The sequence below is a fragment of the Acanthochromis polyacanthus genome, chromosome 21 (genome assembly GCF_021347895.1).
Source record: "Acanthochromis polyacanthus isolate Apoly-LR-REF ecotype Palm Island chromosome 21, KAUST_Apoly_ChrSc, whole genome shotgun sequence".
In the NCBI taxonomy this organism is placed as follows: domain Eukaryota; kingdom Metazoa; phylum Chordata; class Actinopteri; family Pomacentridae; genus Acanthochromis; species Acanthochromis polyacanthus.
Window position 1 is genome coordinate 8954081 of NC_067133.1, and position 27319 is coordinate 8981399.

At 38.8% G+C, this 27319-nt stretch overlaps 1 protein-coding gene across 1 annotated transcript; it reads left to right on the top strand.

Moving 5' to 3' along the window:
- The first annotated feature begins 1846 nt into the window (after positions 1–1846).
- dhx58 (DEXH (Asp-Glu-X-His) box polypeptide 58) lies at positions 1847–10216 on the top strand. Its single transcript, XM_022209038.2, has 12 exons — positions 1847–1960; positions 2108–2308; positions 2744–2948; positions 3018–3208; positions 3287–3400; positions 4071–4203; positions 4338–4523; positions 4613–4863; positions 6512–6823; positions 8263–8453; positions 8544–8643; positions 9531–10216. The coding sequence occupies exons 2-12, from the start codon at positions 2132–2134 to the stop codon at positions 9714–9716; spliced, it is 2046 nt and encodes a 681-aa protein (XP_022064730.1). The 5' UTR covers positions 1847–1960; positions 2108–2131; the 3' UTR covers positions 9717–10216.
- Positions 10217–27319: the final 17103 nt, after the last annotated feature.

Genomic DNA, 27319 nt, shown 5'->3' on the forward strand with positions numbered 1-27319 from the left:
TCGTCTGTCGCTGCATCACTGAAAAGACTTGCTGTTGTCCCTCCAGAGCCTCCCTTAGTAGGGTCCCTCTGTTGGTTTTGTTTCTCAGAATCACTCAGCAAATCCTAACCGATTTTAAAACTCCACCTAAAACCACAGAATCAATGGTGAGTGATGCTTCTAAGATCTTGTCAAGGGGTGCATTAGGTCCACTTAGAGACAGTGAAGATTCCAAAGTGTCCAAGTAGAGACTATTAAGATCCCTGGGTGTCTACATACAGGTAATAAAGACTCAACCCTAACTTCTGCTTTTGCCTTCCTGTGCACAGCTCGAAAACAGTCACATATTATCACAGCTTAAGAACACCTCAGTTACAGTGAATCACTTCTTTGAATCATTTATTTTAGTTTAAACTTAAAATGATCATTCTAATCATCATTTTCAATAAATCAACATCCTAAAATATATGTATTTCAGCAAGCATAATCATGTGGTTAACTTACAATGTTTCTCATTTTAACTTTTCATTGGTCTGCTTAAAGCTTTTATTTAGGTAGTGGCTGCTCCTGGGATCTCAAATAACTAGGCCCCACTTGACAAGTAGAAGACAAAGACTCTCTGGTGTCCACAAATAGAAGACTCTTGTGGATCCACATTGAGAGAATAAAGACTCTTGAGTTTCCACGTAGTCAAGGACTCCAAAGTGTCCACTTAGAGACTGTAAAGACTCTATGATGCCTATGTTAAGATAATCAAGTGTCCGAGGTGTCCATGTAAAGATAGCAAAGACTCCAAAATTTCCATGTTGAGACGGTAAAGACTCCAAAGTGTCCATATAAAGACAATAAAGACACTTGTGTGTGTATGTAATGATAATAAGGACCCCAAATAAAAGTGTCCACAAATAGACAACAGAGGCTCCAAAGTGTCCACAAATAGACAATAGAGGCTCCAAAGTGTTACAGAGTTGATAAAGACTCCAAAGGGTCCAAGTAGAGACAATATAGACTCTCTAGTATCTACGATGAGATAAAGACTCCCAACTGTCCATGTAGAGGTGGTAAAGACTGTGTCTATGAAAAGACGATTGATTGTGAAACCCCAATCAATCTCATCCTTTCTTAAATCTTATCACCCAAACAAGTCATTAATCAAGGAACTGTTCGACCTCAGTCCTACTTGTAACCTAATCACTAAAAAGACTTGGGGTATTCCATTAGTAGGCCCAAAGTGTTCTAAACTCCCTGGAAACCAACCGGAACTAGCGTCAATAGTGGTTTTAGTGTTTTGATTTTCTTGATATTTACATTGTTTCTGATTTTTTTCTGTACCTGGCTGCTGCAGAGATTTCATATGTTTCTTTTCATTACTTCCTGTTGGAATACCTTCACTCAGCTTGAGATTTACTGTATAAATGTCCTGCAAAACAAGAACTTGAGTTCTTGTTTTGCAGAGTAAAGTTGCAGACGAACCTGGTGGCAGAAAGCATCCAGTTTGACAGATTAATGCAACAGAACCACAGAAATTGAATGCACTTGCTCCAACCGACTGTAAGTTTCGCTTTCCTGATGCAATGGAGAACAGATGGGGCCAGTCAGAGGACATGCAGACACTCAGGAAACAATCCAATATACAACAACACAGTGATAGAAAACATACTATAGATGGGATTGAAATTATAATGGCAAACAAAGGTACTTATGGGCATGGACATGTTTTTAGTGTGTGAAAAAGGGGTTATAAAAGATTCTTTAATGCCAATAACCTGTCACTGATAGGGGCCTCGAGCTGCTCTTCCTCCAGAGCCTCCCTCACTGGCCCCCCTTTCTCAGTTCAGCTGAGTTTTCCTTTCGTTTTCCAGTTTCCACGTCACTCAGCTGATCACAACAGAGCTTAAAACCCCTCCTCTGCTCTGTGTGGTGTTAGTGGACGAGGAGAAGCTGGAAAAGCAACACCGATCTGTGGTTTCAGTGCCGAGAGGTGAGTTTAAAGGCTCATTTCCTACAAAGTGGCTTCTTTACATGTTTCCTGCCTGCAGCTCTGTACTGATCCAACCAGTTTTTTCACTCTTATTCATGAGTATATTTTAACGTGTAATCTGGTGCCTGTTTCTTGCATTTAAAACAGGTATCTGCCGTGTTATTGAGCAGGATGGCCGAGTTTCAGCTGTTTGCATACCAGGAAGAAGTGGTTGAAAGGGCTCTCAAGGGGGAAAACATTATTATTTGGCTGCCGACTGGAGGTGGAAAGACTCGTGCTGCTGTGTACGTGGCCAAAAAACACCTGGAGACCACAACAAATGCCAAAGTTGTGGTTCTGGTGAACAAGGTATGTGGAAAAATGTTGAAGAAATGTCACTCTTAGTACTTTGAAGTTTGCTGTAGTGGGATGTTTATTGGTGGGCTTACCAACACGGAGCATGAGTCTGTGAAGGTAAGCCAAGCCAGAGCATTTTGAGAGTACCTGTTTGAGAGTACCTTATGGTCAATAGAGGGAAAGACAAAAAAAGAGCAAAGGCTAATTCAAAGATCTGGTAAACAGTTGCAAATGGAAAAGGTGTGACACCAAAAGTTAAGCGTAGGGGGTTGGTGTCTGACAGACAGTAACAAATACCAAAGATAGAAGATTTGTGGAGAACTGTGAGAAATGGAATGAAGGGGCTGACACTAGTAGCAAAAGGTGTGCCATTTTCTAGAACAAAAACAAAGTAAAGATGGATTTTTTTTTTTAGCCGTTGACTTTTTCATGGCTTTTCTGGTGTAGGTTCACCTCGTGGACCAACATTACAGCAAAGAGTTCCAGCCTCACCTGGGTAATAAATACTCTGTGATGCCGGTTAGCGGTGAGAGCGAGGAGAAGGATTTCTTCGGGATAGTGATGCAGGAAAAAGACGTGGTCATCTGCACAGCTCAGATCTTATACAACGCTCTGATCAACGAGGAGGAAGCAAAACATGTGGAGCTCTCAGGTCAGTAAAACTTGTCTGATTGTGTTTCAGTGACGCTAAAGAGAGCTCACCCTGGATGTTTCCCTCCAGATATCAGTCTGCTGATTATCGATGAGTGCCACCACACCCACAAGGAGTCGGTCTACAACAAAGTGATGAGATGCTACTTGGAGAAGAAGCTGAAAGGCGAGCAAGCGCTGCCTCAGATCCTTGGACTGACGGCGTCTCCGGGGACGGGAGGCGAGAAGCTCCTGGATAAAGCTGTGGAGCACGTCCTGCAGGTCGGTTTTTCAGTTTTATAGATGTCCTCCTATAGTTCTGTCTCTTCATCTTCATCATTTTTTATCTCTGCCTTTCAGATTTGCGCCAACTTGGACTCAGCCATAGTTTCAGCTAAAAACTTTGCGCCTGAACTGCAGCAGAAGGTCCCCAGACCCATCAAGACCTTTGACATTGTGGAGAAAAGACTTCTGGTAAAAAAAATTAAAATAATTAACCCCCTGACCCCTAAAACCTGCTTTCAGGTTTGAAAATCAGTTTTGAAATCCTGCAATTTACACCATTAATCAGAAGAAGAAAAAAAAACAGATTGCCAAGTTTGTGAAGGTTCATGAAATACTCATCTGTCAGTAAACTCAACTAAATCCAACTTCAAATTCAAAGTACTGATCAAAAATCACTTCATTTTAATATTCTGCAGAAATAAACCTCTTAAACTTTCCAAATTCTGTAATAAACGTGATCATGTCATGTGATATAAACCACTCCTCTGTGCCATAATTTGTGATACTTCAAGAGAGCAAGTGTTTCCTTGGATGAACTGCAGGCTGTGTTCACACAAAGTGAGTAGCAAGTATGGACACAAATTAAAAATGTAAATAGCAAAATATCTATAATATGTAGAGCCTCCATGTTTTCCTAGTGTCAGTAACACCTGTGGACACTTGGAAAAATGTTGTTTCTTCTGGTTTTTCAGCTCCTCTGATAATTCTTGCTTCACTGTCAGGACTGTGCATTCACTGGGTGGTTTTATACCCATGTTAGCAGCTAGGCTCAATGGAAACCACACATGGACAAGTATTTTAACATGGCTAGAATTTTCAGATTTAGTGAGGACTAATACTGTATTCTTTTCTCCTTTAGGATCCGTTCGGGGATCACGTGAAGTCGATGATAGGGATGATTCATGACTTCATGAACCTTCCTCCAGATGTCAGGCTCAGACAATGTGGCACACAGGAGTACGAGGCAGATGTGGTGATTCTGGAGCAGCGAGGTAAAAAAAAAAAGAAGGTCTCCCTTTTAATCCCGTGATGACCATATTTAAATTTGTGATTCTGTGAGGATTAAGGCAGTCAAATGTTTGAAGAAATGCATGCTAATGCTAACGCGCAATATCTCGTCAATCAGGAGTCAGAGAGAACAACAGGATGCTAGCTCAGTGTGCGATCCACCTCCGGCAGTACAACGACGCCCTGCTGATCAACGACACCCTGAGAATGATGGATGCTTATCGATCCCTGGAGGATTTCTACCTCACAAAATCCAGCACCGCCATCGAAGGAACCGACTTCTTCCTGGTGGGGCTCTTCGAAGGTGGGAATCCTGATATTTGCTGTGTTTCTTTGCTGCGTAAATTCAATTTCCCATGCAGCTTTTTCACCTTTGCTGTCTTTCCTACGCAGAGAACCAGGTGGAGCTGAGGAAACTCGCTAATGATGCTCGGTTTGAGAACCCGAAGATGGCCAAGCTTGAGAGCACTCTGCTGAAGCAGTTCGGTCCGGACGTGCAGTCGAGGGGAATCCTCTTCTCTAAAACCCGTAAAAGCACCCACTGCCTCAAAGACTGGGTCCTCAAAAACAGGGCCTTACAGGAAGCTGGCATCAAGGCAGCGATCCTCACCGGGGCTGGCGGTGGCATCACCTACATGACTCAGGTGTGTTGATATAAAACCGTTGTACTGTCCTTGGTATATGTGCTGGATATAACTTGACAGTCAGATAAACGCCTTCCAAACATCAAGACTCTGAAGACGTTCGGCTCCTTGTCCACAGGTTTATTGATCTTAACGGAAGGGTGAAACTGAAATAGACAAAGGGCATGATAAATGCCATGCTTTCTTCCAACATGCACAAATATACTTGCAAACATCCCAACTTAATATCCAAAACAAATGAAATACATTCGTGATGTTACTTTAACAGTACAAGTTGCACATATTAATTCCATTTTCCTCAACATAAACATGAAACATATGACAGCACACTAAAACACAAGCCACCTGTCCCTGCATCCATCTGTAACCACACTCACATGAGCTCATTGCGCTTATCAATTAGCTAGAGAACGTTTCCAGTAACAAACTTCTTGAATGTAACTCTTTCCCAAAAATAAACATTTGCAAAAATATATTAAGGCAATATAAATCAATACATACCCACGATGCTGCAAAAGGCGTAAGATTTAAGTGGATGTCACTGGATTAGACCAGATGCAACCAGAACAGCCGTTTTCTATTACATGCTGACTTACTTCCTGATTCTCACAACTTCCTGTCACTCTTAAGGTGCCCTCAGCGAAATACAAAAACATGCAATCAAAAAACACAGAACTTTAAAACATGTTACATTAGTTGTAACAGAACAACCTTCACCTGTTAGCTTTCACCCTCTGAGCTCCAAAACCCGCAGACAGGTTTGACAGGTAGTTCAACTTTGTGACGGTTCTTCAACCAGTAATCTGTGAGGGATCGTTCCATCGATGGAATCACCCAAATTTAAGCTTCTTAAAAGCTTGTCAAAGTCACTTTAATCTGCAGGTTTCTTTTCAAAATTTGACAAAACAAATAACAGTTTGCACCAGATTCTGAAACTAAAATTAGGTTTGAACTTTTAGACTATTTTTAAACTGGTTTTGAATAAACTTGGTTTTAGACAGGTTTGGAGCTCATTTCGGACTGGTTTAGAATGGGTTTTGCACTGATTCACTATTTATTTAGACTTAATTTTTGTACTGGTTTTGGACTGATTTGGAACTTAGTACTAACGTGGATGTGGTTTTATTCAGGTTTTAGACTGGTTTGATATTTGGTCATGGACTGGTTTTGAACTGGTTTTGGATTTGATTTTGCACTGGTCTTCCATCAGTTTCAGACTTTGTTTTGGACTGGATTGGACTTGGGCAGGTTTAGAGTCGATATAGGCTGGATTTGGTTTTGTTGTTGGACTGGTTGGTACTCAGAAAAATACTGGATGTCTTGTTGATTCAAGATTTTTCTTTTATATTTATAAAATAAAAAATTATGGAAAAGCACTTTTAGTTTTTGCTTTTTTTTAAATTATTATTTGCATCACTACAACCGTGTCATGCTGCATAAAATCAATTTTTGTGTTGTTTCTACAGAGGTACAGGACAAGCAGTGAAAAATAAGCCAACAATGAGTAAATAAGCATATCAGGGTTATAAAATATCCAGAAATTATTTGGGGATGGGAGGGTTTATTCATTCCCATTCAACAACATCTTCTTAATGAATATTTGCTTTTACTCTTGACATTTATTTTTTTTTGCAAACCTTAATTGTAGAACGAGCAGGCAGACACCATCGGAAAATTCCGGAGGGGTTCTCTGAACCTCCTGATCTCCACCAGCGTGGCTGAAGAAGGCCTCGACATCCCAGAATGCAACCTGGTGGTTCGCTACGGACTGCTGACCAATGAGATCGCCCAGCAGCAGGCCAGTGGACGAGCCCGAGCCAGAGACAGCCAGTACTCGGTCGTCGCCCAAGAAGGAGGAAAGGAAGTCCGTAGGGAGCGCGTCAACGAATATCTGGAGGAGCTGACCGGAAAAGCCATCCATGTAGTCCAAAACATGAGTCCCCATGAGTTCCGCAGGAAGGTGAGGATGAAACACTTTACCATCCTTATTCACTGGTCTCAGTGCTGAGGGTATTTGATGCACAAACTCCATATAAAAGATGGATCTGAACAGTCTCACCAACGTGTAGTGCCTTAAACCTGCATTCTTTCTAACTATGAAATCCTGTGTCCAAAATCATTATCTCATTCCCTTGAATTTTGATCTCAGTTTGTATTATTCAAAATTATTAATGAAAATAACTTGTCTCTTTATTTGGGTTGTGATATCTCATGGATTGGTCTCGTGCCTGTCAACATTTTCAACAACACACATAGAAAAGACACTTTATGTTTAAAATAAAAGCTGAAATCTGAGGAAATACCACTAGTCCTATTTTTCACAACAGTAGTCCACAAACTACCAGGTTTCGTCGATGGCTATGTTAATCTTTTATTAGTCAGATTCTGACTAATTTGAGAGTTGTTTTGGACGATTCTAGACTGATTTTAGACTTGGTTTTTTATTGGTTTTGGACTATTTTTGTATTGGTTTTGGACTAGTTTTAGACTGGTTTTGGACTAGTTTTAGCCTTAGTTTTAGACTGGGTTTGGATTAGTTTTGGAATAGTTTTGAACTATTTTTACCATTGTTTTGGACTGGCTTTGGACTCATTTTTTTATATGTTGATTTGGACTTGATATTAGACTGGCTATAACTTCTGCTAACTACTGTTACCATTTATCAAAATTCCCTGTAGTGTAGAAAACAACAACAACATCTAAACATCAACAACACGCTAAAACTTTCTAGATTTGGCAGTCCTGCTTGGTTTTTTTCTGGTGAATTAGCCTTTTTATTGACAGTATTTGCTTCCATGCCTTTAAAAGTTCCGCTGAAACAATCCCCCATTGCTGTTTTGCAGGAACAGTGTCACTTTATGCCACCCAAGAACATTCTGATTGGTTTAAAGAAATAGAGATAAGCCACTGCTTGTTTTATTTTTCAAATGTACACTACTGTTCAAAAGTTTGGGGTCAACCAGACAATTTCACGTTTTCCACGAAAACTAACACTTTTATTCATGTACTAGCATAACTGCACAAGAGTTTTCTAATCATCAATGAGCCTTTCAACACCATTAGCTAACACAATGTAACATTAGAACACAGGAAATGTGGAACGCTGGAAATGTTCCTCTGTACCTCTATGTAGATATTTCGTTAAAAAAAAAATCTGCCGTTTCCAGCTAGAACAGTCATTTACCACATTAACAATGCCTCCATTGTATTTCTAATTAATTCAATGTTATCTCCATTGAAAGAAAAACTTTTCTTTCAACAAAATAAGGATATTTCTAAGTGACCCCAAACTTTTGAACAGCAGGTACAGCAGACCATTCTACACTGTGGGGATATTTCTGGTGATGCGAGACTAATTTTATAAATACTCTGACATCATCTTTTCTCCTTTGTCTCTAGATAGGAGAACTTCAAACAGAAGCAGCTGTTCGCAGTAAATTTGCAGAAAGATGCAAAACAGAAAAGAGGAGTCGCTACTTGGCTTCCAGCGTCCAGCTCTTGTGTAGAAACTGTTTTGCTCCCGTGGCCTCAGGCAGCGACATGAAACTTGTCGACAACGCTCACTATGTCAACGTCAATCCGGACTTTAAGTGAGTCGAACTCTTTCTGCTTAAAGAACTCATTGAAAAGTATCTCCAGGGTAAAATAAAGCTCTACTTACTGCTTGTCTTTGTTCTCAGGAATCACTACAAACTTGGTCCTCGGGTGGTACTGCCGAGAAATTTTGAAGACTGGGAGCCTGGGCACAGAATCATCTGCAGCAATGGCAACTGCAATAAGGTACATGAATTATTTTGTCTTGAAGACGATCCTGGTGTCAGAATGTTGGTAGAAAATAAGACCTTTGATTGTCAATAACTTCTTTTGATCCACCTCCTATCACACATGCTGATACGACCGATAAAAGTTTACCCAAATGCATTTGAAAGACTCTCAAAACAACACTATTTGCTGCAAAGTGGCTCGACAAATGTATTTCTCCAAATAAGGATATGAAACATGCAAACACCATGTTATTTCTTCATTTTAGCACCAGAAAGTATACTCACGAGGATTTAAATCTGTATAAGAAATTTTGGAATCGTGTCCAGAAGATGATCCAGGTGTCAAAATGTTGGTAAAAATGAGACTTTTTGTTTGTTGTAACTTGTTTACCAGCTGATACGACCTTTGAAAATGTACCCAAAATGCGCCTACAAGACTCTCAAACAAGCACCAAATTCTGCAAACTGCTTTGACCAATGTGATTCGTCCAAATTGTTCTAAATAACACACAAACACCAGTGTTGATAGTCTAATACTCACCAGAAAGGGTACTCACGAGTGTTAGAATATCTATATAGGAGTTTTTCTACAAAAGAAGTCATGGCTAGAAGATGATTCTGGTATCAAAATGTTGGTTGAGAAGAAGACCTTTGATTGTCTTTAACTTGTTCTGACCAACCACCTAACACACATGCTGATATGACATTTGAAAGTTTACCCAAAATGCTTTTGAAAGACCCTCAAACAAGCACTAAATGCTGCAAACTGGATTGTTGCATGAGATTTGTCCACCAATGTCTCCATTTCACCACTACAAGTTATATTTGCGAGGCTTATTGTGACTGTTTTAGATGAAGATACTGATTGATTTTTCATTTTGTGACCCGTATGTAATTCCACAGGAGTGGGGATTTGAGATGAAGTACAAGAAGAGCGCCTTGCTACCGAACATAGCCATCAAGAACTTTGGCCTGGAGATGCCCGACGGCAGGACGACGGTGAAGAAGTGGAAGGACGTTCCTTTCACCGTCGACGACTTCAACTTCGCAGAATACTGCCAAGAACACTTCCCCGACTTGTTCGACTGAGGGGAGCCCTGTGCGAGATCATTTTATCAGTGGAGGTGCTTAAATACAAGCTTTTCTGCACAAAAAACGCATCCCTTTCCACACATGCTCGGCCACGTTTGCGCTGGGAGCAGTGTGCTGAAACCTATTCGGCATCGATCATGCTTGAAATTAGCATGACAGCTTTGTTTATGCCCAAGGTCTGAGCCTCTTTGCATGTTTTTGTGCCTCGGCTGCATCTCACGTCAAGCAAAGAAGCAGGAGGCAGAAAATGAACTGTGCTGCAACCTGCACTTTAACAATTATGAATTTTTGACACACCATTTTTAAAGAGCATACAGTACTATGAGCACATGTACTATGATGATGATGTGTGTAATTATTCACACGTTTCCAGAAGTCTGATTTTAACTGAAGTTTTACATCCTCTTCTTTATTATATTTAGTTTTATTGATGTTTGATGTTGATGTATGAGATTTTTCAGCTACATATGAAATAAACACTCCTGGATTGATTAGCAGCTCTCCTGTGGTTGTTCTTCCTTTCTAAACCACTAGGTGTCAGTGTTGGTTAGCAGATGTTCTCATCGCATCAGCTGCTGGATCTTCTTCTGCCTTTGTTGCATCCAATAAACATGAATAAACCCAGGATTAAACTGAAAGCAAAGTGCTGCTGATGTTCAGTGAGTCTTAGGGAGCAGAAGTGCGTCAGAATCCACAGACATGATGTGAAAATGATATATTTGATGATATATTTGCTGATGGACCCTTAAGCGAAGCACTGAATATCACCGTGAAGTGTTTTTAAGGCTCCAAAGCAAAGAAAATGAAGGATTACACAGTATTTTCATGATTTTTTACTTTTACTTTTTTTACACACACACACACACACACACACACACACACACACACACACACACACACACACACACACACACACTCACACACACAGACTCACACACCCACACAACATGACATCATCAGGACATGGCGAGGCACCGAGGCGAGAAGAAAGGAAGGGAGACACTACCTTTAGATTGGGTTTGAAATGGCTTCGGTCTTGGTTTTAAATTGGGTTTGTCCTTTGTTTTGGACTAGTTTTGGATTGGTTTGGCCTTGACTTTGGACTGGATTGGGCTGTTATTGGACGTGTTTGTGGACTGGTTGTAGGTTGGTTTTCGGCCATTGTGTTTGACCTCGTTTTGTACTGGTTTTGAATTGGTTATGGACAAGTTTTGGACTGCATCTAGACTGGTTTTAGATCGGTCTTGATCTTACTTTTGGACTGGTTTTAAACAGGTTGTTGATTGGTATTAGGACAGATGTGGACTTAGTTTTAGTCTTGGTTTTGAACTGGTTTTGTATTGTTTTGGACTTGGTTTAAGGCTTGTTTTGAACTGGCTTGGGCTTAGTTTTAGAAAGGTTTTGACACTGGTTTTTGAATGATTTTGGAAATGGGTTTGAACTGGTTTTAGATTAGTTTTGGACTTGGTTTTGACTGGTTGTAGATTTGGGGTAAGACTGATTTTGCATTGATTGTGGACTCAGGATTTAGACTGACTTTAGACATGTTTTAGACTGGTTGAGGACTGGTGTTAGACACTTTTTAGACTGGTTGTGGACATGGTTTAATACTAGCTTTTCCCTCTGTTTTGGATCGATTTTTTTAGATGTGGTTTTAGCCTAGTTTTTGACTTGTTTTTGGACTGAATTTAGACAAGTTTTAGTATGATTTTGGACTTACTTTTGGACCAGTTTGTACTTGGTTGGATGGGACTTAGTTGGTTTGGAGCTGGTTTTGATTTTGACATGAGGATTGTTTTAATCTTGGTTTTAGAAAGCTTGTGGAATGGAGTTTTAGACTGGTTGCAGATCGATTTTGGACTGGATTTGTGTTGATTATGGACTTGGGTTTGGACTGATTTTAGACAGGTTTTGGACTGGTTTTGTTGGTGACATACGTTTTGCATTCATGGGGCAGATTCCGTCTGTTTTAGTGGAATCATCACATGAACAACACATCTCGTCTCTTTGTGGCTGTAAAATGAGTGAACTGTTCAGTGAGTTTCTGCCGCTGCTCTGAGCTGCTTCTGCATCACTGGGTCAGTGTGGAAGTTCAGTATTTCAGCTTCATTTAACTCCACATAAACACTCCACACTGAGGACGTGATTTATTAGACTTGCAAATGATCATTTTACATGCTGGCTTCAAAGATACATTTTATTGCATAATGACCTCGCTGTTCTCCACAACCCAAAGATTCCCAAAGGACGCATTTGGACGCCCATTCTTTCATTTAGCTGCAGTGTTTACATACATGAATCGAGCTTTAATATGCCGACGCTCTGCTGCAGCCGTAATGAGCGATTTCCAAAACAAACCCAGATTATGGAAGAAAAGGAAACTGGCGAGGAAACTGTTCATTTCCAGCCTGGCAGACGGTTTGGGCAGATTCCTTGTTGACCCATAAAACATCTCCGTGTGTTTCCAGGGACAAAGATGTGATTAGGTCAGCCTCACGGTGTCAAATCTGGCACAGAGCTGCAGCCATTGACTGGAATCAGTGGAAATAGTCCTGACAGTGTGGTTGACTGTGATCAGCTCAGGCTCTATAATCAGCACTGATTGCTTCCTTTCACTTCGCAGCTCAACACTTCGTGCATCTTAATTGCAATTAGGTGTCTCCTGGAATAAAAGCAGCTTGAAGTGGCTGACAGATGGATGATAATGCAACACGCTGCTCTGTGTTTATGTTTCTGTGTGAGTGTAGATGCCGCTCACACACTAGAATGCCGCTATTGGTATTGATGGTACATTTACATGAGGTACGTATGGAGGCTACAGCAGGTTCTGGCAGAAACATTAGCATCTCCTTTCTTTTGGTAGGATGTTGATTTAAAAAAACAAGAGCAAAAATTTTAAGCAGCATTAGATGAAAATGAAACTAAAGACTAAAACCTGTACATAACAAAAGGCAAAACCAGTATAAACCAGTTCAAAACAAAGCACAAAACAAGTCTATAAAGTCCAAAACCAGTCTAAAATCAGTCCAAAAGGGGGGGGTCTAAAATCAGTACAAAATGAAGTCCAAAACCAAATCTAAAACAAATCCAAGACCCAGTTCAGAACCAGTCCAAAATTAGCCCAAAGCCCAGTTCAGAACTAGCATGAAATCAATCTAAAACAAAGGGCAAAGCTAGTCAAAAACCATTCCAAAATCAAGTCCAAAACTAGTATAAAACCAAGTTCAAACCAGTCTCAGACCAGTCCTACCCAGTATAAAACCAGTCCCAAAACTAAGTCCATAAGCAAGCTAAAACCATTTCAAAACAAAGAGCAAGTCTGGTCCAGAATCAGTCTAAAACCAAGTCCAGAACAAAGAACAAATCCAAGTTTAGAACCAGTATAAAACCAGCCCAAAACAGAGGGCAAAGCTAGTCAAAAATTGTTCCAAAATCAAGTTCAAAACCAGTCTAAAACCTAGTCCAAGTCCAAGGCCAAATTGAAAACCAGTCTAAAATCAGTCTCAAACCAAGTTCAGAACCTGAAATAAATCAGTCCAAAACAAAAGGCAAAGTGAGTCAAAGGCCGTTCCAAAATCAGTCTAAATCAGTCCAAGAAAGCAAAACTAAGTCAATCTTACAGTCTAAAAGCAGTTCAAAACCAGTCCAAAACCAAGTGTAAATCAGTCAATTTTTTGTCATGCAATAAAATTTAAATCTTTTCTGACATTGTAATCGACAAAACAAACAACATACAAACACGTTTTATCTACAGACTACCTCTTTGACCTCATGTGTGTATTTTTCTACAGGTATGTTACATTGTTTCTGTTCCAGGTCAGAAATGTCGATCACTGCAGGGGACAATAAAGTTTTTCTGAATCTGAAAATGTGTGAATTTATTACTTGTGGAACCAAAGAATGCATTTTTCTGATTATTTAATCACCTGATGATAAAAATAATGAGCTGTTTGGCTTCTTGTATAACTTTACATTTTGTTTGCTGTGTTCCTGATGAGTTCAGTTATGAACAGTTTTCTATTTAGTCTTTCAGAGAGTCAGAGCTCCAAACTGTAGTGCTGAATCATGGCTGCCTCCTTTAATGAATGATTGACAGCTCCTTTGTCCAATCAGCTGCTGGTATTAGGAGGCAGATGACCCAGTGACCTTTGAGGTGGGACTAACGCAGGACAAACCTGTGCTGCTGATTCACAATGGAAAATCAAGAAACAATGAGTTTGTATTCAGGATTTTGCTCAGTAGAAGATGAAACAGCGTTGTTGCTGCTTCACACCTGGTGAGTGTTGCTTTACCTCTTACTAGAGTTGATAAATTCATGCATTTAAGGAGAAACTGTGAGCTGGTTTTAGCCTCAGTGTAAGAGAACAAACTTCCTGCTTCTGCTTCATTATGCTCATCCTTTTAAAACATAAAGCTTCATTTCTCTGTTATCTGTGTCCCATAATCACATGGCAATGGTTCAACCCATTTGTGTTTGTGTGAGTCCTTCAGTTAAGTTGTGTTTTTTGTTTCCTCTGTAGTTTCAACCCCCATAAAACCTTGGCTTTAAAGTGATTTTGACTTTGTGTGCACTTGATTTTAGACTCGGTTTTGGGCTGTTTTAGGCTGGCTTTGGACTGGTTTTTAGGCTGATTTTGTGCTGGATTTTGGACTTGGTTTTGGATTGTTTGATGCTGGTTTTTAAATCTTTTCTGACATATACTGGTTCTTACTGGTTTTAGACTTGTTTTGCGCTAGATTTTGGACTAGTTTTAGGCTGGTTTTGGACTGGCTTTAGGCTGGATTTTGGACTTTATTTTAGACTGGTTTTGGACTAAATATTGCATTGGTTTTAGACTTAATTTTGGGCTATTTCAGGAAGGCTTTGGGCTGGTTTTGGATTGATTTTAGAATGTTTTGAACTGGTTTAGACTTGATTTGGCCTTGGTTTTAGAATCGTCTAGTATTTCAAACTGGTCTGGGACTTGGTTTTAGGCTTGGTTTCATTTTCAGATGGGTTTTGGGCTTTGGACTGTGTTTAGATCTGGTTTTTAACTTAAATAATTACCTTTTCTCAGTGTTTGTGATACGTAATTCATATTTCAAATAACAGCAAATATCTGTAATTTTTTTTCAGTTTTAAACACACGAGAAACGGTCTCATTTAGCGTTCAAACACTGTAAAAGACCAAATTAGCATTTGTAAAAAAGTAAGAGTTAAGATGTAAAAAAAAAAAGTTTTTCCTGTGATTTGACTAGCGATTTTCCATAATTTAAAATACCAGGGAAAATCAACAAAAAAACAATTAATTAATTTTAAAAAACATATTAGACAAGCTTTATTTGTGACTGTGTGGGTCAGTTTCCTGACTGCACATAGAAGTAGAACCTGTCTGGTTATTGTCCAACACAAAGCGATAGACTCTGACTGTCTACAGTTGGTAACACACCGTGGTGTTGTGTGTTTTTGTGTGTCTGTGGTCGTCACACATTCAGTTCAGGAAACTCGAACATCTCCTGCAGCAGCGAGTCGGTCACCAGGACGAACTCGTCCTCTGGGAAATCCTGTCAGCTGGAAACTCTTCTGAGGTGGTTGGAATCTGTGTTCTGTAGCTCAGAATGAAGCCTTTAGACACTCAGAAGGATCAGTCCCAGAACAGCAGCGTACCTGCAGGTTTCCTGATTTGATAGAAGTCTATGCACACTGTTAAAAAGGTTTCGATCCATTCTGAAATGTAACTTACTGTAGCTTTCCCATGTTTTAGGTTAATAAATAGTGGCAAAAATGTAAAATCCGCATCAAAAATCTTTATTTTTATATATTAATGAATTGCTACTTTACAACATAAAGCTTCAAAAAATGTTGTTTTTTTTGCTGATATCGAAAAATGAGTGATAAAAATGATTAACTTCTATGTTTACAGTAAAAAAGGAAAAACTGTTTTTAAATCCTCCTCTGCTGGTTCAAACCTCCTTTAAATCAGCCTCCATCCACGCAGCAAAAGCACAGCATCACGCTTCCTAAACTGCCTCTGTATGTTGTTCTCTATATTGTCTGTAGTATTTGTAGTTCAAAGTGAATGTCAAGTCCTCGGCTATGTTTGGACTCGTGCGGTTTGGTTTTGACATCTCTGTCTGCCTGTTTGGCCTCGTCTGGGGCATCAAACAAATACTTCACATTTTACAATCCTCCCTAACATGCTCGCTTCGTTCCTGCTGACGCCCAGATGCTCGGAAATGTGGACTTGAAAGCAGTTACTGAAGGCTGCATCTCTGCTGCAGTGCCACAGTTAAACAGCCTATTTCATGCTTTATTACAGAGCAGATAAAAGAGAAGCTGCTCGCCGTCTGCCTCCTTTCTCTTCTGCTTTCCTCGTGTCAGACCTGGCTGCTCGATTGTTAGAAACTCGAGGATGAACTCCTAATGAGTTCAGTTCTGCAGGTAGTTCAGTCCATAAAACATCATGTCAGAGCTGCAGAGTAAATATCAGAGCCCATATTAAAATGTTTGGGATGTGTAAAGCTTATCGACATATGACTGAGGCATTTATATAACTGTACATATACATGTGTCGGTCTGCTGGTACATTCGGACTAAAATAAATCTGTCCCCTGCATTGACTGCAGATTTTTCCAACATGTAAGTCTGACAATAAAACACCATTTAAAATCAAAATTACTGTCAAATCACCCAAAATGTCTTCAAAATGACTCAGAAATTGCCAAAAAATAGTTGCAGTTCCTTCTAAATTCTTGTAATTTATCTGAAATTTCCCCCAAAATGCCCCCAAACTGCATCTAAATGTTCAACATGAGGCCAAAATCACACACACATTGACAAAAAATACTTCAAAATGTCTCGAAATTGGTCCAAAATGTGTAGAAACTTCTGAAAAATCATTCAAATTGTTTAAAATAACAAAAAAAAACCTTTCAATTAACTTCTTTAAAGGGGCACCGAGGAAGATTTTAGCGGAAATGTAGCGTTGCCTACATTTCCCATGAGCCTCGGCGCGCACTGTCGCAAACCATCGTAAACGAGCGAGCGAGCCTCAGGAAAGCCGGCGGAGTTGAAATCATTGTTGAACAATAACGTGTGTAAATGACTCCGCGGTCTAATGTTGTAAAACCGAGTTGTCAAAGCTGCTCCGAGCTACGGAGTTAACCGAACGTTAGCTCCAAGCTAACGTTACATTAGCCAATACCCACAGTGTTTTTGCCACAAAGTTAGTCAACTAAACCAGTCACAGTCAAATGAATCCCATAGTCTACTAACCACACATCGCAAGCAACACACACAAAAGACAAAAGAATTGTATCAAACTTACAAAGAGCTAAAGTTACGTACCTGTCTCGGAGAAGCACAGCCAGCTTGGCATCTGTTTTGATTCCTTTTTGCTCCCCTAATTCTCTCCACCTCTGAAATGCCTGTCCAAGATGAACTTTTCTTTTGCTTCGTTGTCGATCTGACAACCGTTTTGCTTGCAGACTTTGCTCCGTTCGCTTCCTTTTGCGCTCCATGTGTGCCGTCTTCTCAACCAACTCTCCCCTCTGCTACTGCTAAAAACAACTCGCTCCGCTCTGCTACCGTCAGCGCACGCGCACCATATTTGCTGTAAATCGCTACGTCTCTCACAGGAAATTCTAGACGAGTCGACAAAAAATTAATAAAATACAAATATTTACAAAACCAAAATGATTCATGAATCGAAAATGGGGGCATTAATAAGTGTAAATAACGAAGATTCATCCACATTAATATGAGACTTTGTTACGAGCATAAAAATCTTCCTAGGTGCCCCTTTAAAATGTCTCAAGATTCGTCCACACTGGCTAAAAATTGGTGCAAAATTAAGCTAAATTAGTGCAAAATGTCTTGAAACTCTCAATCATTACAGTTGTCTGAAATGGTTAAAACGTTGTCCCAAAACTTTTTCAAAATCAGCCTCTCGGAGATGCTCTAAATTCAGTTGAAGATAATTTTAAGTCTCATTTTGCTGCACAGATTGTTACTTTAGAAGGAATACCATGCCACCAAAGGCCAAAGAGCAAATTAATAGAGCTGTTCCACCACTTTCAGTCCGTAAAACATCATGTCAGAGCTGCAGTGTAAATGTCAGCGCTCATATTCGAATGTTTGGGAGGCGAAGAGCTTATCGGCAGGCTTCTGAAGTATTTATGTAACTGTACATATACATGTGTAGGTCTGCTGGTACATTAGGACCAAAATAAATCTACTGTTCTGTCGCTGACTGCCGCAGTAATCCCTGTTATTAATCCACATTCAGTCGACTCATTCAGACCGCTGAGGATTATTGTGGACTTTTAAAGCAGCACACTGTTTTTATTTACTCCTCCATGCTGATCTACTGGAGAAGGATCGAGTTCCAATATATGTACATGTAGCAGTTAAAGCTGCATGAGGCTAATTAACTCAAGCACGTCCTCCTGCACCTTAATTTGCTGCTAGATACTAAAATAGAACCGACACATTTACCATTAATACTCCGCAAGAGAAGTCTGATGAAACATCATTCACTTTGATTTGTGGGTTTTTAGACGCACTGAGGTTGATATAAAAACAGATTGTTGACATGCAACCTCCATATGTGCATGGCAAAATTAATGAGAACGAGAGAGAGGTGTTGATTGCAAAACATTAAATGCAGCGTCAATTGTAGGGCTGCATAATCACAAAGAAAAAAAACATGATTGACTGAGATGGAAAATATCCCATGTTGACAAAATCACCTGGTTTCAGAGAACACAGTATTTCACATTTCACACCTTAACCACTTGTCCATCCAAAATGTCCCAGAACTTCTCTAAAGTGATTAAAACGGTCCAAAGCAACTCAAACATTTCCCAGACTGACACAAAAGTCTTTCAAAATGTTTCAAAATTTCTCCAAAATGCCTCAAAATTTGTTCATTTTGTTTTAAAACTTCTCCAACTTCTTCAAATTGTCCAAAAAATGATTACAATTGTCCAAAATGACTCAGAAATGACCAAAAATGACAAAAAAAAAGTCTTGAATATGTCTCAGAATTTGTCCACAATGACAAAATGTTCAAAATGTCTTTGAATGTTTCCAAAATTATTAAAATTGTCCAAACGATCTTTAAAATGCCTCAAAGCTCCTTTTCTTCAAATCTGTCCAAAATGTCTCAGAACTTGTTGAAAATGTCTCAAAACGTCTTCAGTATGATTCCATGTGTAAAAAATGAACCAAAAATGATCTGAAATGACAAAAACTAATTCAAAATGTTTCAAAATCTGTTCAAAGTAAAAAAAAAAAAAAAAAAAATCAAAATCATTCTGAATGTCCAAAACAATTTTTAAAATGCCCTCTAAATGGCTTAAAATCTGTCCTAAATGTTTTAAATCTTCTGAAATTACTTGGTTTGCCCCAAATGATGAGTGACCTTTAAAATGTCTCAAAATCTCTCTGAAATCACTCGAAATTTGTCTAAAGTGTTGTGAAAATTCTCAAAAATTATTCAGATTGTCCAAAAAGACTCCAAATTTGTTGAAAATTTCCTAAACTTGGCCCCAAATGCCCAAAACTAATTCAAAATGTTTCAAAATCTGTTGAAAATCACTGAAAAAACTGTACAAAAACACCTTAACATTCTTTTAAATCATCTTAATTGTCTAAAAATTTGTCTAAAATGACTCAAACATTGTTATGAAAACATTTCAAAATGTTTCAAATTGTCCAAAATGTCCTGAAATGTCTCCAAACATATGCCGACCAAAGTGACAGAATCCTCCCTCAAAAGTTCTCCAAATCTGTCCAAAATATCTTAAAAAATTCCAAAATGACTCAAAATTTGACTTAAAAATAAGTAAGTAATTAAGAAATGGTTTACTACATTTTTGCCACATTTTTGAATTAAGGGATTTCTGCAAATAAATCAATTTTTAAGCTAAGATTTGAGTAATTTCCCTCATTGAACTACGGGCCACATATGAATAGTTTAAAGACCGTTGGAAATCTGAAAATCCTGGGTTTCATTGCTGTCTTTACAGTTTGTGGCTTTGATTAATGGCGTCATTTTGGCGATTTTAATTTTCTTTTCTCCAAACATAACATGCCTACAAACTGGTGGGCTTTTAGGAAGCTGTCTGACTTCACTTTGGATGTCGAAACTTCTGCTACTTTTAAAGGTTACGGTCAATTTCTGTCAAATTTACTGATGTTTTCTGCAGACAGGACCCTGTTTTTCAGTTTATTGTGGTTGCTCGCTGTAACTGTTAATCATAGAGGCGTCCTTGATGCATAAAGCCGACAGTGTTGCGTGTGAGACGGTTGAATGGCGTGTTTTCCTTAAAGCAAAGCCGACGGTGTTTTCTGAAACGGTCGCACACAAATGATTTCGGCTAAAACGGTCAAACCCTGAGGTCGGAGCTCCGGGTGTCGATCACGAAAACCTCTTTGGCTCATATATGCAGCTCAAATAAAATGAAAAGAATGAGACCAAACAACTGCAGCAGCCAAGTGTTTTTAGGAAATTATACATGTGGTTAAAGAAAAAGAGGGAAATGTGAAATGAGAACATGCAGTCAGAGAGGAAAGTGTGCGGAAACAAGCGCGTTTGAAGGCTGAAGTGGTGAGGAGGAACGGCAGCAGCACGAGTCCTGGAGGAGGAAAACTGCCAAAGTGGAGTCGTTCATCATCCCTAACCTTGCCAGGACACGGCAGCGACTCGGACAAATCTGATGTGAACAGAATGAGACGACAACAGCAGCCACACTGTCGCAGCGCCGCTTGATAAACACCGTTTCCAAATCCCCACGAAGCCCAGTCAAAGCGAGAAAAAGAGGCCTTGTTCCTCTGTAGTCGTGGAGCCGGAGATAAATACAAGGCTCATGTAGCATAAAAAGATTTCTGCAGATTTATGAGACTCTGGAACAGCGAGGTATTGATCCCTTTGCCCGTCTGAGGAGAGGATATGCTGCTGCAAGCCTCCAACCGGTTTACTCATGGTGCATTTTTCTGCTTTTGGAGAGCTTCCTCTTATCTCCAGAGTGACTTAGCACAACTGGAGAGTAGTTAAAAACTGAAAATGGCAGAAAAAGAGAGAGTGATCGCAGTGAGATTCGTAGATTGTTTAATTATGGATGTATTTGAATTGATCTGTTGAACTTCCTCAGTCTGAACCTACTGGCTGTTTCTATCTGTACGTCTGCAGCATGGCTCCACGTGGAAAATAATTGCCAGAGGAATTGAAATGTCTGCTTTAACAAGGACTGAAAATGGTACGGGAAGATCAACTAGAAACACAGTTAGTCCACCTATTATCCTCTTTTACAGGCACCCAAAAAATATTGTTTCCTTGTCTGAAAAGAATCCCAAAATTCAGCAAACAAATCCCCAAATTTGAGAAAATTTGCAAAACCTTCAGGAAGAAAATACCAATAATTCCTTAAGTTTCCCTTAAATTTTTTATTTTGAAAAAAAAAATCTCCCAAATTTGGCAAGAAAATTCTTGTAAATATTTTCAAAAAATGAAAAAAAATCTTCAAAAAAAAATCGTAAAAATAACTCAAGTAGTTACATATATATATCAATAACACTTCTAATATTTTCTTTAAGAACATTCACAAAAAAATCAACCACAATCCAATGAAATTCACTGGATTTTGGTTGATTTTTTTTTTTTTTTGTGAATGTTCTTAAACACTTTTAACCTTTCTTTTTTTCCACCAAAAAATGTTCAAAGATTTTCCAACATCAGAAGTTTCACTGTGAAAATATATATATATTTTCCACATTTTTAAACTTTAAAACGGGTCAATTTTGACCCTCAGGACGACACGAGGATTAAAGTGTTTTTAATTCTGCATGTGAACAAACATGCTGCTGTTCAACTTTAAAGTGATGCACTTATTCAGAGGTAATATGGTGTTATCTTCTGTAGATGTTAAAAGTTTTTACAGGCGTTCTGTCCTCATCAGCACCGTCAACATCACCACCAACAAAAACAACAGCAGCAGCAGCAACAGCGACCGAACAAATAGAGCCATTGATCACGCTCTGAGAGCTGCAGGTCATGCACTGCAGCTTTGCCTAATAGAGGCACTACATTAAGTTTTGACAGATCCAATTAGAATAAGCTCCATACCTCTGCCACCGCCCTGCCCTCCAAACAGCAGCAGGACCACTATTCTCTTAGATATTCTCTTTTATTGTCACGGGAACCTGCACAAACAGAGGAAACAGTGATTATCTCGTTCTCATGACAATAATCAAAGTAGGGCTGGACCCGAATATCTGAATATTCGGTTGTGACGATGGTATCTGAATATTTATTTTGATTCACGCGATCATGAAAATTCGCCCGACGTCTCCCCCGTTGGATGTTACGATATGAACCGATCTTAATATTCGGCTCATCATCCCCCCCACCCCGTCAGACGTTGCGAATCGGACCAAATATTCGTCTCGTCCCTCGTCGGATGATGTCACGCGATCGTGATTTGTCTCGTCAATTCGCCCGACGTCCCCCCCAGTTGGATGTTACGATATGAACCGATCCAAATATTTGGCCCGTATCCACCCCCGTCGCACCTTGCGAATCGAACCGAATATTCGTCTCCTTCCCCTTCCCCTCCAGATGTTACGAACTGAACCGAATATTCATCTTATCCCTCGTCAGACGATGTCGCGCAATCGCTATTCGTCTCGTCAATTCGCCCGACATCCCCCCTGTCAGACGCCACGATATGAACTGATCCTCATATTTGGCTTGTACCCCCCCCGGCCAAACGTTACAAATTGAACCAAATATTCGTCTCATCCCCCCCATCAGACGTTACGAAGTGAACCGAATATTCATATAGTCCCTCGTCTGATGATGTTGCGCCATCGCTATTCTTCTCGTCAATTCGCCCAACGTCCCCTCCGTCGAACGTTACGATATGAACCAATCCTAACATTTGGCTTGTACCACCCCCCTTATCGGATGTTGCGAATCGAACTGAATATTCATCTCCTTCCCCTTCCCCTCCAGATGTTACGAACCGAACCGAATATTCGTCTCATCCCTCTTCAGATGATGTTGCGTGATTGCTATTCGTCTCGTCAATTCGTCGGATGTCACAATATGAACCGATCCTAATATTCGTTTCGTGCCCCGTCCAATGTTGAGAATCAAACCAAATATTCATCTCGCCCCCACCCACCATCAGACGTTACAAACCCAACCGAACATTCGTCTCGTATTTGTTTATTTTTATTGATTTTTTTAATCTTCAGTTTACCAGGTGAGTTAGCTGAGAACATGTCGTGCGATCGCTATTCGTCTCGTCAATTCGCCCGACGTCCCCCCTGTCGGCCGTTACGATATGAACCGATCCTAATATTCGACTCGTACCCCTCCTCCCCGTCAGACCTTGTGAACTGAACCGAACCCCAGATGTTACGAACCGAACCGAAGATTCGAATATTCGTCATTAATCGTGGTCGGATATCCAGAGCCCATAAGCTGCTATTCGGGCTGGCCCTGAATCAAAGTACTACTAGAAAATGCATGTTTCCAACGCTGGATGGTTTCCATACTGCCACCGCTTCCCTCCAAAACGTCTATTCCTGTCTCTGGTGAGGCTGCTGCTCTGCCGTCTCCCCACAAATGTCCAAATGATAGGTTTTGTGTTGCCGGAGAGAAGGGAGTCATGCTTCACAAGATGGAGCGCAGCAAAACATCTGACTCCTGCCAGCGACGGGGGAAACAAAGCAGGCTCATTTCTGCAAAAAACACAGCACGCACACACAAAAAAACTATCTTTTGTCCTGCTGTCTTTGTGCAGCCTTCAGTGTGGCTGCAGAGAAACAACGCACCTGTCAGTCTTCCCCTTTCAATAGCTAATGGTCCATCCGTCCTCCTCCGCCCAACAGTCGAGCCAATTAATTCGATCAAGCTGTTGAAAGTCATTTTCAGTCGCAGCGGGAGGCCAGCGCCAGACTGACAGCGCTGACTCAATATATCTATTGTTAAGAGGAGAGTAAAGCGAGGTAAATTAGCCCGAATGGATCCAGGAGTAATTTTACATCTGGACTGTTCAATTATGTTTTTGTGTGCATCATTTCCCTGTTATTTCTACTCGGTCGTAGCATGTGTGGATGGAATCAGTCACGTTTGCTGCAGAGCATCATCTGTGGCCTGAAACGGTGTGAATATTACGGAATAGAACAGAAGAGAACACGAGGATGATATTAGGGCTGCGTGATATATCATACTTTCAGACTTTTTCTTTGTATTTTTGGACATTTTTACATTATTTTCCACTTTAAAAAAAATAGACATCTTTCTAATATTTGGTGACATTTTATGACTGTTTTCCAAAATGTTGTCAAAATGTTTGGGGAAATTACTTTTCAGGCACAATTTTTCCAGGTATCTCAGTGAAAATTATGAGTTTTAACAATATTTTCAGCATTATTTCTTAAACATTTTACTGATTTTGAATGACATTTTATTTATAAAATATTTTTAATATGAAAACAGTAGAAGTTTAAGTAATATTTTGTAAATGTAATTAATGCTTTTAGACATAGCTATAACTTTCTGGGATTGTTTTTTTGTTCTTTTATTGAAATTTTAGAAATTATGCTATTATTTTCTCGCATTATAATATAATTTTTACGCATTTTGCTAGTATTGGTATTTTGTAATTAATTTACAAAAATTCATATTTTTGAACAAATTACTTTTCAGGCACATTTATAATAAGAAAAAATGAATTAAAAATGTTTAATATTTATGGACAAAGGAATCATTTTCTGATGTCTTGATGATATTTGGACATTTTATTACGTTTGGACATTTTGATATTATTTATTAGCATTTTAATAGTATATTCCTGATAATTTTTCTTAGACTTTAATGCTATTTTTAATACTAATAATATTTAAGACATATTATTTTTTTGACATTTTATCATTATTTTGTTAGACATTTTACCAATATTTACTGACATTTATTCATATTCTTTTGACAAATTAATAATTGTCTGACATATTTACAAATATTTTCAGACATTTCATTTTTATTTTTTAAAAGATTGAATACTTTTAGACAGTCATATTTTTTGTTTGTGTTTCTGGACATTTTTCCATCATTTTGATATTTTCTAAAATTATATGAATATTTTTTTTACATATATAATGCTGCCAGACATAGTCATAGCTTTTTGGTCAATATTGTTTTTTTGTGTTTAACAAGGCAATCACATTTTTAATGATTTTATTGATATATATTTTTTATAAATTCAAGTAAGATTTTCTAACACTGTAATGTTATTTTCAGACATTTTACTAATATTTAAGAATATTTTGATAATATCATTTTACAAAATATTATGAATATTCTTGGCCAAATAATTATTCTGAGATTTACTAATATTTTCTGGCATTTTATTCATATTTTTAAAAAGATTTATTAGTACTTTTTGATGATCTATTTGCATTTATTCATATTTCGGGACATTTTAAAGATATTTTTCTGAAATCTTATTCATATTTTCACACATAGTCCTTTTTGTTTATATATTCTGACTATTTGAAAATATTTTTGAACACTTTATTGAGATTTAAAATGATTTAGGTTCTTTTCCCTGCAACTCAAGAAAAAACTAATTTACTGAATTCGAAGATCTATGTAAGTTCCAAACGATATTTTAATGTTGACAAAATAATGTTGCATCAACTTAATATTCTCTATTTTCTTCTTCTTCTGTGTTTTCTCTTCCCTAAACTAAATTCAAGTTGAAGTAACTTAAAAAAAATTTGATTTTTCTCTATTTCTATGTTTCTGTTAAGTCAAACATCCTCTTTTTATTTACTTTTTACAGTGTGTAGAAATGTATTACCTATAACAGTAAGAAGACAAATATGCGACTTTTAATTCTGGCATTTTGCAGATTTTAGTGGTCAAATAAACTTCATTAATCAAGTCTTTGAACTGGGATAACATATTCTAATGCATTCAGACACTGTGCAGCGGCTGTGCTGAAATAAAATGCTAATTCCACTTAGCAGGGCTGACAAAAGAGCAGAAATGGACTTTTTAACCTTGCCCAAAAACACTTTGTGCTCTGCAGCTTGAGCATTATAATTTATCAGTGCGAGGACAAATATGAGAGAAGCACTTAGAGTGTTAAAGCCGCTTCCAGTCACATCAAACTCTGCTTCCATCAGAATTTCACTCTGAAACACTCGGGGGACGGACCTGTTTTAAAGCTGAACTAGTGTGTTTTTTGATTCTCTGAAGGTTTCAGTGTTTGTCTGTGAATTAACAGGGGATGTGAGAGGGAGCCGCAGGAATATTAAACCCGGATTTGTGCCCTGAATCTTCTTACAGGGACGTAAAATCACTTATTTGAATCTTTTGTGCAGCTAAAACAAACGCTGAACGTCCTGCCGAAGGTCACGCCGGGTCGCTTCATTTCCGTCGCGGCGTCCACCTCCCCTCGCCGTCACCAACATTCCCCTGATCTTCACTTTCAATTTCCTGCAGCTCCCAGAGACAATGCAGAGACATCAAAGCCTGACGGAGGGCTTCCATCGCTCACGTCAGCAGAAAGCAAGAAAAAAAAGTTTTCACTGAGCAGCATTTGGACAAGTCATCATCTTTCAGTTCTCTGCGACATTTTTAGAAAGACGCTCAGACGGCAGCTTCTGGGGGAAGAACGGAAATCTTATGCAGGAGCTTTCACCTGCTTCTGCAACTAAATGTAATAAAGTCAAGTGTAGCATGAAGCAAACGGCACCAATATCAGCTAAACTCTAAATAAACAAGGTTTTAGCTCAGTGCAACAGTTTGCAGCAATTTAAGTCACGACAACTAACAAAATTATGTCCAACCAATGAACCATAATGAGTTAAAGAAATCAGCTTTTTTTTTTTACTACAATCAAAGCTATATTTTAATTCACAGTGTTTAATTGTCCAGACATTTTAATGTAGAGAAGACTTGAAATCCTGAACTAAAGATGAAGACAAACCACATCCACACATGACTCCAAAATTTGTCCAAAATGGACTGAAAATGGCTCAAAATGACACATTTGTCCAGATTGACTTTGAATAATGGTCCAAAAATGACAAATAGTGACTGAAATGGTTCAATATTTGCCAAAAATAACTCAAAATTTGTCAAAAACTTGCTCAAAACTGCCCAAAATGATATAAAATATTCACAATGGCTCAAACGTTGTCCAAAACGACTCTAAATTTGTCCGACGTCACTCAAAATTTGTTCATGATGACTCAAAATTCTCCAAAATAACTCCAAGGTTGTCTAAAATGGCCCCATATTTGTCCAAATTGACTCAAAATGATCAAAAATTGACTCAAAATTGTCCACATTTCCAGAATGTTTGCCCAAAATTACTCAATGTGTCCAAAATATTTGTCAAAAATGGACTCAAAATTACCAAATCTGATAGAAACTTTTTGCAGTGGCTCAAATGCTGTCCTATATGACACAAAATTTGTCCAAAAATGGTTGAAAATGGTTCAAAATGACACATTTATCCAGATTGATTAAAAAAATATCCACAATTACAAATAACAACCAAAGCGGTTTAATATTTGCCAAAAATTACTCAAAATTTGT

Bases quoted from the DNA above. Each gene is read 5' to 3' on its own strand.
- dhx58 (XM_022209038.2), top strand. From the start codon at position 2,132: ATGGCCGAGTTTCAGCTGTTTGCATACCAGGAAGAAGTGGTTGAAAGG. The intron at 2,949-3,017 runs GTCAGTAAAACT...GTTTCCCTCCAG, and splicing joins AAAACATGTGGAGCTCTCAG to ATATCAGTCTGCTGATTATC. The intron at 8,644-9,530 runs GTACATGAATTA...GTAATTCCACAG, and splicing joins GCAATGGCAACTGCAATAAG to GAGTGGGGATTTGAGATGAA.